The following is a 20,359-nucleotide window of genomic DNA, read 5'->3' as shown; positions in this document are numbered from 1 at the left end:
ATGCATGGGGAGAGAGAAATAAATATATATATATATATATATAGAGACAGAGGTTGTTTTTAAATATAGAAAAATGGACCAAAATATAGTAAAATTTTAAAACTATCAATGATAGATACTATCAGTTTCTATCAACGTCTATCATTGATAATTCTAAAATTTTGCTATATCTTGTAAATATTTTCAACAGTTTTACTATTTGAAATAATTTTCCTATATATATATATAGCCACTTATATTAGTGAAAATAGGAAGGCCAATAAGACATTAACGTAATATGTGTCTATTCTTTAGGCCTTTTTAGATAGAAATCCCAATGAAAAAATCAAATATATAGCACTAGTTACACTCTCATTTAGAAAAATAGCAAATCACGAAATTCTTTTGAAATATAACAAATTGCACCACACACACGTAGGTTGATTTTCCGTTAATTCAATTGTAATTAATTATGCATTTTTCTTAATTACACTGTAATTAATTTATCAAATTTATGATGTGGACTCTATTGATTTCCTTTTGAGATTTTCACCGGGACCTAAGTGTATTTTTCCATGCTAAAAATCTTACATAAATTTCGTGATTTCATTTGAAAATAATTCAAATTTGTATCTCAACAATCTTCTATCGTCACAAAAAAAAATATATATATATGTATATTGAATTTTTCTAAATCCTTTCATAAACTGACTTCTTACATTTAATTATATTTTCTCTTAATCCTAACTAAATCATCTGTTTTTTAATTTTTTTTTATGATTATATTATTTTGAATTTTCAAATCTTATATTATATTAGTTTTCTTAACTAACTTTTTATGTTTATATTAGATTTTTTTGTTATCATAACTACATCACATGTTTTTTTTTTTTTTTTTTTTTTAATAATAATCACATGTAAACATAGTTTTTGAACAAACGCTTGTGATGTATAATATATGATATTTTCTTCACTCTTGTCTATGAACATTGGATGTTTTACTTGCTTTACCACAAATCAATAGACTAAGATCCCTAGTTGTCATTTGTCACTTAAGCATGTATGTGGAGACATACAAGTGGATCATGTGTTAAGTGATAACCAAAATGGTCTGTAGTATATGGATATAGGAGGGAAACCTTATCCTAGTAACGTTACGGATGCGGCCCGCTTTGTAGAATAGTTATAAGTGTTGTGACTTGCTACAGATGGTCTGATCCTGATCATTCATGTGGAGACATGCGAATGAAGGCGTTCTATACAAAGGAGTTTGTATAAGACTGGACCACGAAGTGTTATGGTCTCATTATATAATGTCATTCTTGACAGAGATTTCGCTTCACTTGGATGACCATAGGTAACATGACCTCCATCCTAAGTGAATTAGGAACTCCTGCCTTTGAGGACGGTCCTTTGATCTGTATAGGTGCGAGTGGGCAAATCGTTGATTCAAACCTACCACTTTGGGGATTCTTCTGATTTGGGAATTGGGAACTCAGCTACACAAGATGGAATTCACTCCTTCCCCAAAGCAAGGGTAATTAGATAGATTGCTCCCTTAAGGGCTGATTCTTGGGCTTGAACGATGTGGCGCTACACATCTTCTCATGGCTCGAGAGGTATCCACACATAGTAGGACTATGTTGTATTGTTCATTAGAGGGATCAGTGGTACTTAAGGAGTTAGATGTACTTACAAGTATCTGTGAAGGGTTATCGTACTGTTGATTGGATATATTCAATGGACACAAAAATATATGTGCGGTGAGAAGAGTGCAGTTGTCGATCTTTAGCGGAATGCCTGAAAGTTAACGGATGGTGGATCTCGTGGTTAAAGAGTTTAGTCAGCTATTCACGTATCATTGGACCTTCGAGCCATAGGTCCATAAGATCCCCTTGGTAGCTCAATAGATTCAAGTTGAGAATCAGTTTTTGGGTCAGTTTGAAGTGTTCAAATTGACAAGAGGGAGTTCGATTATATATGATATGATTGAACTGATTAATTATATATGATATGATTGACATTATGTATGAGATACATTATTCGGAGGAAAATAATATAAATATGATTTATATCTAGTGAAGGAGAAAAGACTATGGTTAATGTATTGCATATGATGTGATATTAAACCATAGGTTAATGAATATAATATGATTATATTTATTATTTATATTGGACAATTATAGGATAATTGTGTTGGCATTTTCTCTGTAACCATGTGATAGTGGGAGGTTTCATTCAGATTTTGTAACTGAAAAATAAAATGAAAATCGTTTTCATTTTGCAAAAAATCAGACATTCGCTCACAAGTTGTATATTGTCTATCGCATAGCAAACCGAGAGCCTACATGATGGCTCAACGTTTCTAAACAATCGTATACGCTCGCAACTTACTAAACGATCGCATAAGATTTGCTAACGATCGTCTAGCTTTTTCCTAAACGATCGCACGCCTGAGCGTTTAGTAAACGATCGTCTATACGATCGTGGCCTGTTTACGAAACGATCGTGTACCTCTTTCTAAACAATCAAGCATCGTCTATACGATATACCTGATATTCTCCCACTTACTCGGTCGTGGTATACGATCTTCTCCTCTTCCTTCCTTCTACCAAATCCAACAGAGCCTACACCTCTTGGATTCTCACATCGAGAATACTGAGGGTTCTATCTAAGTGGTGGTGTCCTCTCGACTGTTTTATTCGTGTGAAGTCCGTTCATGGGTAAACAATCGGGTTTTTGGTAGACGATTTACTTGAACGTTCTCAGCGAGAGCGAGAAGAGCATTCCTTGTTCGAGAACGAGTCCTAAGGTGAAGAAGGGTTCTTCAACTGGTACGTTTCTTGTTCTCTTGTTATTTAGTTTTCAAAGCATGCTGGTAATTTATTGAATATTGCATATCTATTCTGTTATATTGTGAATGTGTTAATTCTGTCACAATGAGTTTGGAACGATTTCGCTTCCGCTCAGAGGTATCTTTTGATAAGAGTTCCTTCAACATCGACACCATATCATAATTGGTTTGTAATTTCAATTGACAATGTTTAATTGAGATTTTCATAATCTAATCTAAATCGATTTTTTTCTTCATGAATGCAACTTTTTAGATAAGTCAATCCCTCACTTTCTTAACTGGTATTTTGGAACTAGAACAAGCAAAAAGATTGTCACAAAATTTTGGGTAAGCTCAACAACGATTTAGATGATTTGGTTAATTGATTTTCAATTACAAAGTATAAGTTTTGTGTATTTGTTGGGCATAGTTTGGAGACTAATTATAGTGTATTTATAGGTTACATAAATATCCCATCTGAAGTATGGCAAAAAAAACTTTCACAATAACTTTTAGGACTATAAAACTCTCATCCGAACTATAGTGTAACTAATTTTTTACTTTGCACGCTCCTTTTATAAGAGATCTTTATTTTCTCCTAAAATATCTCTCCTGTTTTAAATCATAAAATCATGATGTTATTTTTTTTTCAAATATCAAAACTAAATCATTTTTTTCAAATATAATTTTATTTAATTGTTTTTATTTTTTTAATCTTTTTTCAAATTATTTTCTATTTTTGCATTTTGATTTTTTTAATTAGTTTGAAAATTTTACACACACACGCACATATATATATATTACAAGTTAATGTTTTTGTTAAACTTAAGTTATTTTAACCCAACAGTGTTGCATGCCCTCCTCCCATCTTCTTCTTTGCACCAATGGCTTCTTAAATGGTAGAGTGAAGAGTGAAAACAGACAATCATATTCAAAGTAGTAGCGGAGAAAATTATGGTTGCGATGATAGATTCAAAAATAGTGATTCTATTCACGACAACACTATTGTTACGGGCTGAGGTCAACGACGGAGCCTGTATCGGAGGAGTTGAGATAGAAGATGATGGAACTAGAACGATCACGGTTGGCTTCGAAGGAACAATAAATGAAGTCGGTGGAGAAGGAGCTGAAGCCAAAGTTGGTGGTGTCGTTTTGGTGGAAGGAGAGGGAGCCACGCCATACAAAGCAAAGGATGAAGTCAAAGTCGAAGGTGTCGCCAGTGTTGGTGGAGGAGTGGATTTCGGAGATGAAAAAATGACGGCGACTTAGTTGGAGAAGAGATCGGCAAAGCTTGGCCAAGAGAGACACCGACAGTCTCTAGATGTTTGTTTTAGTTACAGTGTAATTACGAATATTTCTTAATAAGTCAATTTCAATCTCATTTGTATGGTTGTGGGTAGTTTAGAATTTTAAAATTTTATTTATTTATTATTTTTATTTCATTTTCCATTTTTATGAGTGAACGTTGACTTGTTATTTTACAAATGAAAAGTTAAAATCTGTTATTCCTCTTGTTAGGCCAAGCTAACTAGATAAATTCAAATTTTAGAGGTTTTATTTGGAAAAATAGCAAAAAGTTTTCAAAATTTTGAAGATGGCAAAATCAAGTTAAATATTGTCAAAACTGTCCTCACTTATAAATAAATACCTAACGTTCAAAAACGTTAAAAAAAACTTCAAATACATTATAACTAAACAATTACTACGATAACCCATGCATAATATCAAACATCCAATGAACACCTAAATGATATGATTACTACATTATACTAGGCATTGATACAAAATTAAAAAAAAAATAATAATAATCATAATAATAAATAAATAAAACCTAATACACGATCAACTCAAATAAAAAATGAAATTAGGGATTTAGAAATCTTCTTCACGTGATCACAACCGTTTATCCTTCCGTTTGAATGTTTTTTTTTTTTCCTATTTGATATTTGAATAACTTTTTTTTGCCAACGGTGAATATGTACTGAATTTGACTATGTCAAGTAGGTTATAGACCAATTAAATTGATAAGAAAACTTTTGATATTACACCATACATTTTATATTTTATGAATCTTTGATGTAATTTTGTCCTTCCCAAGACATGTTAGAGTAAGGATATTCTTGACTTTGTTACTTGACCAACATGTGAGTTCACTATTTAGGATTTATTGAGTGTTTTAGTTTAGGGTTTTGTTTAATATACTTCCTTTGCATTTCTTACATTAAAATTGCATGTTCAGAAAAATTAAATTAGCTATCAATGTGTGAAATGTTTAAGTGAGGAACTAATTCACTTATCTTTTTCTCAAAAAAATAATAATAATAATACTCATCTTGAATAATTATTCTCAACTTGTGGGAACATTTGAATCCTAAGTGAGGAACTAGTTTATTCTTGTTGGTGGTGGTACAAATTAAAGTATTGGCCATGGTTGAAAACATACACAAAATAAAAATAAAAATATCTATATCTCCAAACAATAAAGAAACATCCTTAGTTTGATAGAATCTAGATTTGTCACAAAAGTCTTGTTTGGTTTGAACGAAATCTTTGAAAGAAAAAAAAAATCCCACTTTTTAATATTAAAAAGAAAACACACGAGTTATTGATCTTATTTAACTATATTAAGACTAGCATAACTCAACTCTATACAATATGACTATGTGTTAATAAATTACATCAAACAATCCTATATTTACATGAGTCCTAATATTTTTATAACTTTTGATTCAATCTGTTTTGAAATTGCAATTCAATCCTCTTTTTAATAAATGAGACAAATTTTATTTTCTCTAAAAGAAAAAAAAAAATGAGATAAAAATCTTTAATCTCTTGGTAGACGTGGTTGGAATAAGTTAGAATAAGTTAGTATTTGAAATTTCTATTGGCGGATAAAATCGAAGATGAAAAAATAAATAAAAATTAAATATGAAACTGCTAATGGGCGAAAAGTTAGGGACCATTTGCATATATTGAGGAAGAAAAAGGGAGTGCAGAAGAATATGTTACATCGTTTTGTTAGTTTAACCTCCGGAAGCTTAAGATTAAAGCAGAAGAAACGAAGAACAAAAAAAGTGGTAGAGAACAGACAGAGTACAGACACACATAGCCACAACAAAAACATTTCTTCATAAATTTCCCCCAAAACCTTAACCAACACTCAATCCATTCATTATTTTTCCTGTCTTTCTCTTTCTTCTCTTACCCTTTTTTGTCTTTCTTCTCAAATCTCCGCCATTGCCGCCGCCATGTCACGGCCGTCCTCCCACACCCCTCTGGATTCCTCCTTGGAGTTCCTGTCAAGATCTTGGAGAGTTTCCCCGTCGACCCACTTCGTCAATTCCAAGACTCCGGCCGCCAGTCACGGCGGCGGGAATTGGGGTGATATTGTTTTGGAAGATTCCAGCGGCGACGCCGAGGGGTTTTTGGTGTTTATGAATCCATTTTCGTTTACGTCTTCTGAAACTTCCCAAATGGTGATGGATCGTATTTTGTCACATTCGGTATATTCTCTCAATATTTCTTCTTGATTTTGTCATTTTGTGTTTTAAAATTGGTAAAATTCGATGTCTTTGTTTTGTTGTACCACAGCAGGATGTATCTCCTCGGACTTCCGGTAGGTTGTCGCATAGCAGCGGCCCACTCAACGCCGCCCACAGCGGCGGTGGTTCATTAACCGACAGTCCACCGTTTTCTCCCTCCGAAATCGCCGACCTCGACGCTAAGGTTCTGTTTCTTCTTTCACTCTGCCCCCCGCAATTTTACTCCGTTACATATTTAACCCTAATTTAATAACTATTTCCAATATGTATCAAACCCCACTTTCATAACCATCATTTGATTTCCCCCCTTTAATTAATGTTTTCGTGTTCATTTTTTTTAATAATGTTTAAACTAAAGTGAATTTAAGGGGAAAAAAAAAAACCTACTCATTTATAATTTCTTTTTGGTCTTTTATAAATGTGAAAATTATTATTGAAGTAAAAATGAGATTTAAAACCTATGACGGTAATTTAAAACGAAAACTATTATAAACTATTGTCTTACTTATTTCACATTTTAATTTTCATTTAAAATTCGTATATAGTTTTACTCTTAAATAGTTTTGAAAAATTGATAAGATTAATATTGTGCTTTTTAAAACAAAATCGATATCTTTTAAAATGGTAAAGTCAATAAGAACTTTTTTTTTTTTTCTAAAATAACATAACTCAACTACCATAAAAACGTGTTATCAATCTTAACTTCAGATGTTCGTTCTCCTGTTCAACCTTAACAAATTGTTAGTTGTATATTCAATTTCCATTTTTAGATGAGATGGGGAAAGATAATAGGGTAATTTGTTGATGACATTATTGAACTATTAAAAGAAACAGATTTTAGTTGAACATTTTTAGAATAACTAAAAACGAAACAAAAATTAGGAAATGGGTAAATTTAAAATAGGGGTATAGAGAAACAGTTGACCCTGTGAGGACCAGAATTGGTTAAGAATTAACCATAGAAAGTTTGAAGAGACCTAGTCTTCAGGATTTTAGGTTCTCTAAAATCAATGGTGGAGCTCTGAGAAACAGGGCTTTTCCGGCAACGATTATTCAGAGCAATTTCGTCCAGTTTCCTACCAATAATGGCAATTGGCAACCTCAATTCTTGTTCAATTAAACAAATACCCATTTCCCCGAAATTTCTCTAAATCATGAATCGCCAACATTCCATGCAGCTTTACCGCTCCAATTATTCTTTGAGTACCCATTTGAGAGCCACCGTCAATGGCTCCGGCGCCTCCGCCGCTCTCGGGGGCGGAAAGACCGTTGGCCGTTGGCTGAAGGAGCGTAAGGAGAGGAGGAAAGAGGAAAACAGAGTTCAGAATGCTCAGCTTCATGCTGCTGTTTCGGTTGCAGGGGTTGCCGCTGCCATCGCCGCCATTGCCTCTGCTTCTGCGTCTTCCTCCCATGCAAATGACGGCGAAGAAATACCCAAGACTGATATTGCTATGGCCTCCGCCGCTACCTTGGTTGCCGCTCAGTGTGTGGAGGCCGCTGAGGCAATGGGAGCCGAACATGATCACCTCGCTTCCGTCATTAGCTCTGCCGTCAATGTCAGGACCGCCGGCGATATTATGACCCTCACCGCCGCCGCTGCCACAGGTTGTATTGTCTTTTTTTTTTCCTTCTTTTTTTCGACTATACGGTGTGTTGAGCCCAACAAAATTTCATAGCTTACTGTCTTTTTTACTTTTGGAGCTGCTCTAATTTGTCTTTGATTTTTTTTTTAACATTTAATAAATTTAAATCTTAAACTTCTTGATTAAAGATAATATATCTTAATTAATTGAAATATGATCAAATTAAATTGATAAAGAATATTTTGATTTTAAGATTATATTTGTACATGTTAGTCTAATGGTTCTTTAAATTTCAAATTTGGTATAACATAAGTTAAGTTATATTTTATTTATTACACATGTATTAGATACAAAATTAAAATGTCTATATTATATTTTTTTTTTATAAAATTGAAAATCTAGTATCATTTTTTTTTTAAATAGAGTATATATGTTTTTAGATATGAAGTTCAAAAACTTAACAAGTACACTCTTAAAAGTCTATTCATTAACTTTAATTTGATATTCTAACTTTTTGGTACATACTACATAATATTTCAACTTCCTTCCCTTCAAGAAAATGAAATTAAGACGTGTTTGTGTTGACGGAAACTGTAGCATTAAGAGGAGCGGCAACGTTGAAGTCTCGGGCGATGAGGGATGTATGGAATGCGGCGACAGTAATTCCAACAGAGAAAGGGATTGGAGCGTCGTTGAGTGGGGGCTACTGTGACAGTGTCCATGGTAATTTTAATAACATTATTGTGAATCCAGAGTTTAGCGGTGAGTTTGGACCAGTTGCAGCTACCTATGAGTCAAATCTTCAAATTCAACGTCAAGATAATTTCCTCACTGTCTGCCATAGGGCTTTGCTTGCTAATGGCTGTGAACTACTTAAACGTACTCGCAATGGTAACTTGTTTTTTCTTTTTTCTTATTTTTCATAAAAAATACTCTTAACAATTTTAATTATATTCTTAAACTTTCAGAATTTTCATTATAATATTTGTAAATTCATGAATGGAAAAATTTATGTATGTTTACGTAAACAAATCTAAACACATATTAAAAATTAGATTTTTGCTTTGAGTTTGCAAAAAAATTATAAACGAAATACAAAAATTGGGAGTATGGGATTAAAAACAGGAAGAGATGCACAATGAGTTTTTTTCCCTTTCTGTTTTTTTTTTTTTTTTTTTTTTTTTTTTTTTGTGAACTTGTTGAAAAAAGCATACAAAGATTGTTGTGAAATAAACTTTAAATTTCAAGGGTTAAAATGAAACTTTTAAATGTTTAGGTATAATTGAAGCCAACTATAAGATAATATACATAGAATTTTTTAGGAAGAAATTAGCAATCATCATATTCTATTGAATTTGTAGGTGATCTTCATTGGAAACTGGTCTCTGTTTATATCAACAGAACAAATCAGGTATTTTCTCATTCTCTTTTATTTCAAGGTTTTGATAGTACAAGCACTATATCAGTTAAGTTATGTTCATTTTAGCTTTTAATGAAGATATAAATTATAAAATTCAATATAGTCCCAATGAACCTAAAGAGGAAAAAAATTGGAAAATGTTCACATACTACGCCACCCTTCATTTATTATGAGTCATCGTACCATGCTTTTAGAAATAAGATAGGTCCATAAATATTAATGTGAGATCCACTAGTTTTGATAAAAATAAATTTATAGCGTGAATAAAGAAAATATGATACAACTCGTGGGTAAAAATTTTTATATTACGAGAGTATAAATTCATTATGTCGCATCAACGTGTTTTTTTTAAGAAAAAAATAATAATTAAAAGTTTTAAACAATATTTCACGAAGATAAATAAAGAAATAGATGGTGGTGAGAAAAAATAGTGAGTGAATGGGTTTGTGTTACTGTACACAGGTTGTGGTGAAGATGAAGAGCAGACACGTGGCTGGGACCATAACCAAAAAGAAAAAGAGTAAGTTATTTATTTATTTAATAATTATTTACAGCTTTACACTTTGTAGTCTCTACTAATTTGAATAAGGTGTATGGGAGGTGGCTCTACTTTCATTTTATTCTCTTCACGGGGATTAATGAAAGCTAAAAAGCACACGCAGCAAAGTTGGAAAAATACCAAACCAATCATTTTACAATTTAAATCTATATTTTAAAAGAGAAATATATATATATATATATATTTCCATTTATTTTTAGGTTTTGGATTTAAGACGTTTTTTTAATACATTTTAAAGTGTTTAAAATAAATCATTTTTAAAAAAATTGTAATATTTGACAACTGTTCAAAATAGTTTTTTCGTCAAAAGAGTTTAAATAAAAATGAGTTTTTGAAAAATTCTTTTTTTCTCGTGTTAATCTAAACGGGCAATTAGTTTATGTTTAGTCCATAGGATTTAAAATGTTTTAATTTTTATCTTACGATTTGAGATTTGTTTTAATTTGGTCTGCAAATGTCAATATTTCTATTTTTATCTTGATTTTTTACTAAATATGCATCTTCAATATTTAGCGTGCATTTCTATTAATTAATTTATTAAAATAATAATGAAGTGAAATTGTAAAATTAATTTTAATAGTAGTTACAAAAACCCGTCAAAGTTAAGTAGTTACAATTCTTTTAATTCTTTTAAATTAATTAATAAAATATAGGAACCAAATTTAATCAAAACTCAATATTTAAAACATATTTGACAAACCAAAATGTTGGAAATTCTCACTTTAAAATTGTTGTGTTTATATTTGTACAGATTTGGTGGTGGATGTAGTGAAAGATATTCCGGCATGGCCAGGGCGGCACCTGCTGGAAGGCGGCGAGGACCGCCGTTACTTCGGGCTGAAAACGCTGCTGCGAGGGGTGGTGGAATTCGAGTGTAGAAACCAAAGAGAATATGATATGTGGACACAAGGAGTTGCCAAGCTCCTTCTAATGGCAGCTGAAAGGCTTTGTAGGTTTTGAGACAAATCTTGTCTGTCTCTTTGTTGACTCTAAAATGAGAAAGATACAAGCAAAAAGCAAAAAGCAAAAGAAAAAAAAAATGGATTTGAGAGAGATGAGAAAGGGAAATGTGAAGAAATTGTTTTGTTTGAATATAATTAATGGGGAAGACAAATTGTGAATTATAAGCTTTTCTTAATGGTTTTTCTTTTAAGGGTTCATGTAATGTGAAAGGAATTCATTGGGGAGTTGGCTTCTTAGACTTGGATTGGAAGTGAGATTATTAGTCAAAAAGAAGATATGCCAAAAAGACACAAATTCTTGATTTTTTTTTTTTTCACTTGGGTTTTCCTTTTCCTTTTGTGAGGCATAGATCCACATTTTTAATATTTTTATATAAATTGTCTTTTCAAAGTATTCAAATCAAACAATCAATGTTTGTTCTTCACTAAATTTCTACTTTTAGCTAACTTCTCTAGGGAGTGAAATCTAGATACTAGGGTCTACATGTTTTTAAATTCAATTTATTCACATGTCTTTTGTCATGAGTCACTATTAGTCCAATTTTTTTTATTGGCGCTATTATTTTGATCATACTCGTTAATGATAAATAAGTTTAAATATATACAAGATTCTAAAATAAAAGTATTTGAAATCAACTTAAAAGTTATGATTAGTATTCATTTTCCTCTTATTACGATTAAAATAAATGATTAGTTTATAAAAATAGATTTTTTTTTAAAGGAGGTTAAAACACAAATATAATCCTATCCTTATGAGTTTGTATATTATTATTTAGTTTTATTAGTATAATCAACTGACATAGTATTTCTACTACCACACATTGTTAAAAAATAAATAAATAATAAATTAAACTTATGCTTTCAAGATTTTTAATTTAGTATCTATTATTTTATCTTATAAACAATGGTTTCTTTTATATCCATCAAAAATAAAAAATCTACCTTTCCTAAATATTGTCATTGTAACATTGGACTAAATTGAGAGTATTCCCAAACTATCGGGTCCATAACCACAAAATTTCTCAAATTATTACAATGCCCATTGGAAACGAACAAGATGGCTTGAAAGAGGCCCAACAAGTTTGGGCTGTAAGGGGAAAAATGGCCCAAAATGTTAGTTGGCGGAGCCCAATTTTGGAAGTCTATATAAACTTGATTGGTGAAAATGGTAACTGATTTGATGGAGAGAGGAGAGGGATGTCTAGTAAATCACAAACAAACAGCCACTTGGGTTTCATTTTTCACAAACACAAAATTAATTTTTTAAAAAAAAGAAACTGTCAAATCAAACTTTAGGTTAATTAAAAATAATTATTATATAATAAAAAAAACATTGGATGAAATTAAAAATAGAAATAAAATCTTGGAGCCGAAAGTAGAACCATGGAGGGAAAAATAAACAACAATAAAAGTTTCTGCAGGGAATTGCTCAGACCGACATGACGTTTTTGAGTTTTGAACGACAACTCTGTTCCCTCCTAATCCCCAACTCTCATTAACTCCAACTCTTCAAAAATTACTTTTGGTTTTTGTATTTCGAGTATGGTTTCTATTTGAATTTTAAGTTAATAAAGTAGACCTCATGAAAATCTGATGATAAATCACGAAAAATTTAGGATATTTATGGGTTGGGTTAGAACATTGTTTAGATTTAATCTAATTGTTCAAGTGGTAAATTTCTTCAATCCAGATAATGCTTATTAAAAAATGAACCTAATCCAACCAAACCATGAAATATTTGTGTTAGGTTGGTTCGGATTAATCGGGTCATTTATTTATCATCTAAAAAAAAGTAAAACGTAAATATGTATAAATCTAATTTATTTAATTTCATATATTGAATTAAGATTAACAACTCAATTTCAATTTATATACTGAAATTTTTCTTTCAAAATGTAAAGAAACTACTTTTAAGAATTGTTGAAGGGTAAATTATTTAAAAAAATATTGGAATTAAATAAAACTAAAATTAATATATGTATAAATAATTGTGTTATAAGTAATAAAAAAATATATATTTTAAAGTTAATAATAAATTCAGATTAATTCGGATTATATTAGTTAAAACCTATGAACTAACTTAATCCATAAAATTTTCATTTATTTGATCTCAACCCATCCCAAATGAGTTAATAACCCCATCCAAATAGTACAGATTAAGTTGGATTGATTGGTTTTTTCGGATCATCCGGTTTTTTGAACACCCCTACTCAAAATTCAAAGGTGAAATTATAACCTTTCGAAATTTGAGAATCATTGAAAATTAAACTTATAACTCATAGTAAAACGTATGATGATTAAACTTCTAAATTGTATCCGTTAAATATTTAAGTTATCTGTAAGTTAATCAATTTAGATCATTTATTAAAATTGATTAGCTTTAAAAACAATGAGTAAATTAAAAGTTAAAATAATGATTATATAAATGGGCTTGAATTTTGGAGGAGAGAGGAATAAATGGAGTCCCTCCATGAACTGATAGCATTTGGAGGTACCAAATTGGTAGGCTTTTGATGAGAGGAATAATTTATATTTTTATTTTCTTAGAAAAGGGGTTGTTTTTATTTATTCATTTTAATTACCAAATTTAATAGAGGGAAAAGTAGTGATTGACAAGCATAAAGTTTTTTCACCCTCAAAAGTGGTAACAAAAGATTCAACTTTACTGTGCTCGTTCTGTGTGTACTGAGATTATGCTCATATACCCTTCCTTTTTTACTCGTTTTCATATTTTTCCCTGCAAACTTTTTTTTCCCCTTGTTACCCACAAAGTTTTTAAAAAGAAGAGATGCCCATATACATCTATTTCATTTCTCATCAACACATTCTATTACTCAAGTAAAAACATCCCCTCCTACTACTATTTATCTCACATTTCAAATCGAAACTAGTTTTAGGTCCAAAAAATCATTCCACTTTTATCCCTAAACTTATACAATTAGATTAAGAAATATTTTCATATACCTTCAATGGATTATAAATGGGTTGTTTGGGATGCTCAGTTGAGATAAGATGTTTTGAGTTCATATGTCTGTGAAGTTTATGTATCTGTGGAGTTTATATGTTTGTGTTTAGAATACAAAGTTATTTAGTCTAAGTTCATATGTAGATGCAGAGTTGAGTTCATATATCTGGGTTTTTTATTTAACTCTAAATAATATGCTTTTATGGTTACTATTTTTGTTTTGAAACTTTTTTATTAAATAATTTTATCTGTCTTTGTTTGAATAAAATATGGATTACAATTTTTTTTTAATTTTTAAAACTTTTCTTTCTTTCTTTGGCTATGAACAACAATTGACCCATTACATTTCTCAATAAAATGAGAAACTAAAGCGAAATCAAAATTTTTTATTCTAGTTAATTTTTCTCCATGAATTTCATTATCATCATCTTCTTCCTATTGTTGCTCTATATTTTTACTATGTCATAATTTTTTTAATTAAATATTTTCCATCATCGTAACAACCAATGGAATGTCACCATATTCCTTCGCACAGTTTCACTTTCATTTCCTCTAAATTTGGAAGATCATCAGAGAACAAATCTCTATTTTTTTTTTTATTAATTATTGCTAGAAAATGTTTCAAAAAAAATCATTTTATGGTTTTTTTTGTTATATGTTACATACTTTTAAACAACATACATATTTTTTTGTCTAAATATTCTTAACACTCATTTGATATGTGAATTCATTACATATAGATATTGCATTTAATGTAGACAAAAATAATATATTTTTTTATATATAATAAACAACCCTACAACATACTTTAACAGTTATCAATCTTATAGTAGTTAGAAGTGGTTGTCGAAATTGATTATCGAAGAGGTTTTTGCTAGAGTTTGTAGTTGGAGGTGGTTATCGGAGTCTAAGTTGGTCACATAAAGGTGTATTGGAGTTGGTTGTTGAAGTTTGTCATAGGAGGCGATTTTCGAATCCTGGAGTTGATCGGGCAAAAGTAGTCGTCGAAATTGATCATCGAATATGATTTTCGCTGGAGATTGTAGTCGAAGGTGACTGTCGAAGTCCAAAGTTAGTCACATGAAGGTCGTATTAGAGTTGGTTGTTGGAGTTTGTCGTCAAAGCCTTGAGTTGGTCGTCGGAGTTACTCGCTCAAAGGTGATCATCGAAGGTGATTTTCATCGAAGTTTGTAGTCAGGGGTAGTTGTTGAAGCCTATGACGATGATTGTTGGAATTGGTCATTGGGGTTTGTTGTTAGAGCCAATTGGTCGTCGGAGTTGGTAGCATGAAGGTGGTCGTCGAAGTTGGGTCACCAGACGTGGTTGGCAGAGTTGGTCGCGCGAAAGTTGTCAGAGCTCAGAGTTGGTCACCAGAGCTGTCATCGGAGGTGGTTGTTGGAGTCTGAATTTTCTTCATCGAAATTGTCATCAAAGGTGGTTGTCGGAGTCCAAAGTTAGTTGTCGGAGTTGACATCGGAGGTGGTTGTCAAAGCTCGATGTTGGTCACTAAAATTATCATCGAAGGTGGTTGTCGGAGCCTGGAGTTAGTTTTCAAAGTGTGACAGTGGTCGATGGGTGGAGCTATTGAAAACATGAGAAGAAGAGAGAGTTGGGGTGAGTTAGTAAAATATACCAATTCAACTCCACCAACATTTAAAAGTTGGTGAGCCAATACCAACTCAAACTTAACCCATATTGGTAAGTCAAACGCCCCCAAATATGTATGACACGATATTAAAATTTCTTTTAAAAAAAACAAAAATGGGTTAAAAATAGTACACGTCTAAAAAAAATAGTACATGGTTTTTGTTTAAAGATTTCTACATTTAAGTTTTTTTCTTTTTGGGTTAAAAATAGTACATGTCTAAACAAAATAAAAAAAAGACGGTAAATTATTAAACAACCTTTTTTTTTTGGTACAAGGAGTGGGTATGATTGGTCTAAACCTTCAACCTCAATGGAAAGTGAATACATGTCAATTAAATTTGAGACTTTGGCTACAAAAATGGTTCAATTTAGGATTCACTAGAAGTTTATGATGAGAATTGATACAATTTGACAAGTTTAAGGATAAAAAATATTTTTTTAAAAAATATAAATTGCATTTTAGTCATAAACTTTTGTAATCATTTTATTTTGATACATGATATTTTGGAAAAATATATATATTTTTTGTTCATAACTTCCGAGTTTGATTTTCATTCGGTACTCAGATTTCAAGATGTTACACTTTATGTCTTAAGTTTTATGTTTGTTTGATTTAGTTTCTAGGTTTCTAGATTAGTTTTGAGTTTTGTTTAATTTAGTTTCTAGGTTTCTAGATTTATACTTTTAATTTCGATTTTTATTATTATTATTTTAAATTAATTGATAAATATCAACACTAAAGATAGACCATGGCTATTCAGTGAAACACGTAAGTTAAAAGTGAATCTTAAAACCTAGGATTTAAATTCAAACAAAACTCAAATGTCAAAAATAAAATTATAACATTTTGATATTTAGATATTAAATTGACACAAAACTCAAAATTAAGAACCAATAGGGTACCATTTGTAACTTAAGAATCAAATGAAAATTAAATCCAAAATTAACATGGAATCAAATATATTTTACCTCACTTTTTTTCAATCTAAGAAGAGGGGGATAAAAGAAGTTTTTTTTTTTTTTTTCTTGAGACAAGGGAATTTAGGTGCAATTGAAGATTATAATTGAAAAGGTATTGGAACTGACAGATATAGAAATTGCTATTGTAAATATTGAGTAATAAAAAAGTAGAGAGAGAGGAATTTGCAGAATTTTAATCATTTAACCCCAGATGTATATATAATTCCAGTTTCTCGTTTTTTGTTTTGTATTGCGTTTTCCAATGCAAATGAACCAAATTTCAAAATAACTTTATATTGAAATTTGAAACCATCAAGTTTAGATTTGTTGGGATAATTGGGTTGATATTCACTGTTTTAGATCAGCCTTTTTTCTGCTTTTCTTAACAGCTTCATCTTGTGTTTTGCAAAACTTCAAAACTGTACTTATTTTTACTGTTCATACCTTCTATAATTCTGGACACGGATCAACAAAATTACACGTGAACTTTTAATCATTGTTTTTCTGAATGTAGTAATTTTCTGTTCAATAACCTTTGTAGAAGAACTTAAATACGCTATCCCAAACAAAAATACTAATCAGACATAATTACATAATTTGCGTTAACAATTTTAATTCTTCTTCCCCATTTTTTATCCTACCTTTAACCCTAGTTTAGATTTATGTCTATTTAGTGTGTGAACTCTAAAGAGTGATTAATAAGATTACTAAACTAAAAAAATAGGGTAAAGAAGAAAGTTCATTAAACAATCCGTTAAATTCAATCACCTTCCTCAATTAAAGATGCGAAATCGGTGGTGTATAGAGATCGTTTTTATTCATTGAGTGCACTTTTAGCAAGGTTATTTGGAGGATATGCTCTTATGTTGAGTATCATTGAGATACTAAAGTTTAAATGAATTTTCATTTTATTGTATGTAATCAGTCTCCGATGTAAGGTTTAGAGGATTGTTTGTCGTAATATTATCTATCATATTTGGCCTGAGTGTAAACCGTGTGTCTATGGAGTTTTTTTGCATGTCATCTCTAAATATTAGTCAAATTGTGCGGTCTGAAGTTTTTATTTGTTTTGCCCTTAGTGACAATGACTTCTATTAAACTGTTAATGACATATGAATACGTTATGAAAACGAGCTACAATTCCCTAGATGAAATTGTTCACAAGCAGTAGTATGGCTCAATTTCTACCCATTCTAAGTGCTTATATAATATGATGAGATGGCAAGAATTTAGGTAACATGTTCACAAGCAGCAGGGTAGGAATTAATGAGTTCACAAGAATTTACGTACAACAAATTAGGTCACTTCAAAAGTCTTTAGGTTCTCCAATTTTTTTTTCAAAAAAAATGGATTTTTGAATACTTTCTCCTCATAACTAACCTAATTTCTCACCTTGCTAAAGAAAAAATACCAAATAAACTATCCAGAATTATTTAATTAAAATTTGTAAAGAATAAAATTGCTAGCACTAATTACTATTACAAGGGTCGAGAGTCCCCAGTTACATAATCGTTGGATTTTATTAAAAAAAAATAGACAATAAATTGGAAAACACCCCACAAATTAACAAGGAAATGACACTTTTTAATTAATTATTTTTTATGATTAGTCCCCGAAGTGAAAACACCAAGTACAAACAAAGAAATAGCTTTTAATTAATGTTATGTTTAAGGATACATTAATTAAATCGATTAATTCTCCTCTGCCCAGTTTCAAGCATAGCAATTATAGTACTACCACCAATAATAACTAAGCAGATCAATATAACTATATACACACACAAACAAACACGACATAAAATAATTAATTAATTTCAAAACCCGTAAAAGGAGAAAATTAAATTAATTACTATTTGTGGAAGAAATAATGTCAAGGCATGAACAGTTTATTCCCACACTTGCATCTCCAAGCTTCAGGATAATACTCCAATGGCACACTCAAACCCGGTTGAATTGGAACATGAACCGGTTCACACGGCCTGCATCTCCCACACTTTGCTCGACAGGTCGGCGGGCACGATCCCGGTCCAACCAAACTCTTCCGATCCCCAATCCACCCTCCGCTTTCTGACACGTAAGTATATAATTAATAATTAATCCATAATTTTTTAGTTTTAAACTGACGGGTTACAGTAAATTTACCTGGAGAGGCAGAGACAAGGCGAGGGAATAAAGCCGTAAGGAGGAAAAGAATGAGAAGAAGAGAGAAATGGTAATAGTAATTGGATGGTGATCCCATTCAGAAATTGAAGGGAGGGGGGGTAGTGTTGTTTATATATGTATGAAAATATGAAGAAGAATAGAGGAAAATGAGAGAGTTAAAGAGGCTGCAGAAGGAAAATTTTTGTTCAACTTCAACCTGCTCATCTGCTTCTGATTCTGCCTCTGCATGCTGATTCCTTTGTTTTTTTTTTCTTTCCCTTATCGTTTTAAAAATAAAATGGGAATTTTTTTTTTTAAATGCTAGAGAGGATTTGAAGTCAAAGACATAGAGCTCAAAAAGAAGAGAGAGAGAGAGAGGGGGCGTTTGTCTTATTGTGTGGCTGAACTTGGTGGGTGAGGGTTCCTTTGGAGCGTTTGTATTTGAACCATTTTTTATCCCTAAATTACTCATTTACCCCTCCTTTCAATATTTCACTATATATAATTTTTTCTAAGAGTGGTATGACTATGTATTCTTAGCATTACTACAATTTTTTTTGTTTTTCTTTGAATAAAAACACATCATTGTATTGTAATTGTTGTTATTATTATTCATTTTTAACCTTCTTAACCTCCAACTACATATTTTATGTCAAAGTGTAAAATAGGAGAAAAGAACACCCGTGTGGGTTACGTACGTGGGGGAGAAAAAAGGTAGAGGGTGGTGTCTCGTACAGGACCAACATCTGAGTTACTCTTTACTTAACTTACTTACTTACAACACTCCATTATTTGTTTTCTCTCTCTAAATCTCCACCCTTCGATCTTATTTCGTGGACGGTGCGATCCTCTTCGTTTAATGTGATGTGGGCCCCGCCTGTTTTGCAGACCTATACCCAGATTCCCACACTCTTCCTACACTTGGACGCTACTTGTTTTTACTACTCACTTCCTCTTTTAATATTATTTAAAACAAATATACAATTTCTCTTTTTTTTCCCCTTTTTTAAAAACCTTTTAAAATAATAAAGTTAATTTCTGACGTGACTTTTGTATTTAGAAGTTGAAGATTCAATTTTTCGGTCGTAGTTGTATTAAAATAACATCTTTTAAAATATATATTAGTTAAATTTTTTTAAAAAAATTAATAATTTATTTAAATTTAAAATGAACGGAAAAAAACTTGTTTTTGTAGACAATTTGAAAACAATGTTCTATTTTATGGTTTTATAGAATTAAAATCTTAAATTAAATTTCAATTTTAATAATATTTTTAAAATGTATTCAATAATATATATAGAAACCATAAAGCTAGCTGAATATTTAGTCTAACAGATAATCTATCGCTAATTAATTTATGAACTTGTTTTTTTTTTAAAGAAACCATAGTTTTTAAAGAAAATTATGCATTTGAGATGAAAAATACAACATGCTCAATAGAAAGAAAGAAGAATTAGGAAGATGAGACTTATTGTCGTATTGGAAAAGAAGAGGAAATAAATATGCATCTTATGCTATGCATTGATCTCCATGCGTTGGACTAGAAAATATACAATATGCGCTTAAGCATGTATGCAATTACTATGCGTTCCTGCCACAAGTTTTCATACTTTCTCGCCAAGTATAACGAGAACGCAAGTTTCTCGGGATGATCTGAGGTCAAACACAAGTACTTGTAACTTAATAATGTTTGTGAAGTAATGCGATTTAGGCGGTGAATAAAAGTAAAAAGACAAAGTTAAAGGATTATACAATACTCCTACTCCTA

At 31.0% G+C, this 20,359-nt stretch overlaps 2 protein-coding genes across 4 annotated transcripts; one reads left to right on the top strand and one right to left on the bottom strand.

Annotated features, from left to right (window-relative positions):
- Positions 1-5,757: 5,757 nt before the first annotated feature.
- Positions 5,758-11,178, top strand: LOC120073306 (VAN3-binding protein). 3 transcript variants are annotated; one of them, XM_039026081.1, is made up of 7 exons: positions 5,758-6,288; positions 6,404-6,538; positions 7,533-7,959; positions 8,535-8,828; positions 9,299-9,348; positions 9,820-9,877; positions 10,668-11,178. In XM_039026081.1, the coding sequence occupies exons 1-7, from the start codon at positions 6,061-6,063 to the stop codon at positions 10,874-10,876; spliced, it is 1,401 nt and encodes a 466-aa protein (XP_038882009.1). In that variant the 5' UTR covers positions 5,758-6,060; the 3' UTR covers positions 10,877-11,178. The 3 variants fall into 3 exon arrangements, with proteins under 3 accessions (XP_038882009.1, XP_038882000.1, XP_038881991.1); XM_039026072.1 differs by having other exon boundaries at positions 5,758-6,315; positions 6,407-6,538; XM_039026063.1 differs by having other exon boundaries at positions 5,759-6,315.
- Positions 11,179-18,081: 6,903 nt separating this feature from the next.
- Positions 18,082-18,993, bottom strand: LOC120091288 (EPIDERMAL PATTERNING FACTOR-like protein 4). The gene is made up of 2 exons (XM_039049260.1): positions 18,592-18,993; positions 18,082-18,516 (listed from the first exon to the last, which is right to left on the bottom strand). The coding sequence occupies exons 1-2, from the start codon at positions 18,686-18,688 to the stop codon at positions 18,320-18,322; spliced, it is 294 nt and encodes a 97-aa protein (XP_038905188.1). The 5' UTR covers positions 18,689-18,993; the 3' UTR covers positions 18,082-18,319.
- Between the last annotated feature and the right edge of the window lie 1,366 nt (positions 18,994-20,359).

This window comes from Benincasa hispida, chromosome 1 (assembly GCF_009727055.1).
Source record: "Benincasa hispida cultivar B227 chromosome 1, ASM972705v1, whole genome shotgun sequence".
Classification (NCBI taxonomy): domain Eukaryota; kingdom Viridiplantae; phylum Streptophyta; class Magnoliopsida; order Cucurbitales; family Cucurbitaceae; genus Benincasa; species Benincasa hispida.
Note: the sequence above shows the minus strand (reverse complement) of the source record. Positions and strands in the feature narration are given on the sequence as shown.

Excerpts from the sequence above, each read along its gene's own strand:
- LOC120091288 (XM_039049260.1), bottom strand. The coding sequence starts at position 18,688 with ATGGGATCACCATCCAATTACTATTACCATTTCTCTCTTCTTCTCATT. Across the intron at positions 18,517-18,591 it reads CCTTGTCTCTGCCTCTCCAG|AAAGCGGAGGGTGGATTGGG; the intron begins GTAAATTTACTG and ends CTTACGTGTCAG.
- LOC120073306 (XM_039026063.1), top strand. The coding sequence starts at position 6,061 with ATGTCACGGCCGTCCTCCCACACCCCTCTGGATTCCTCCTTGGAGTTC. Across the intron at positions 6,539-7,532 it reads TCGCCGACCTCGACGCTAAG|CTTTACCGCTCCAATTATTC; the intron begins GTTCTGTTTCTT and ends CATTCCATGCAG. Across the intron at positions 7,960-8,534 it reads CACCGCCGCCGCTGCCACAG|CATTAAGAGGAGCGGCAACG; the intron begins GTTGTATTGTCT and ends CGGAAACTGTAG.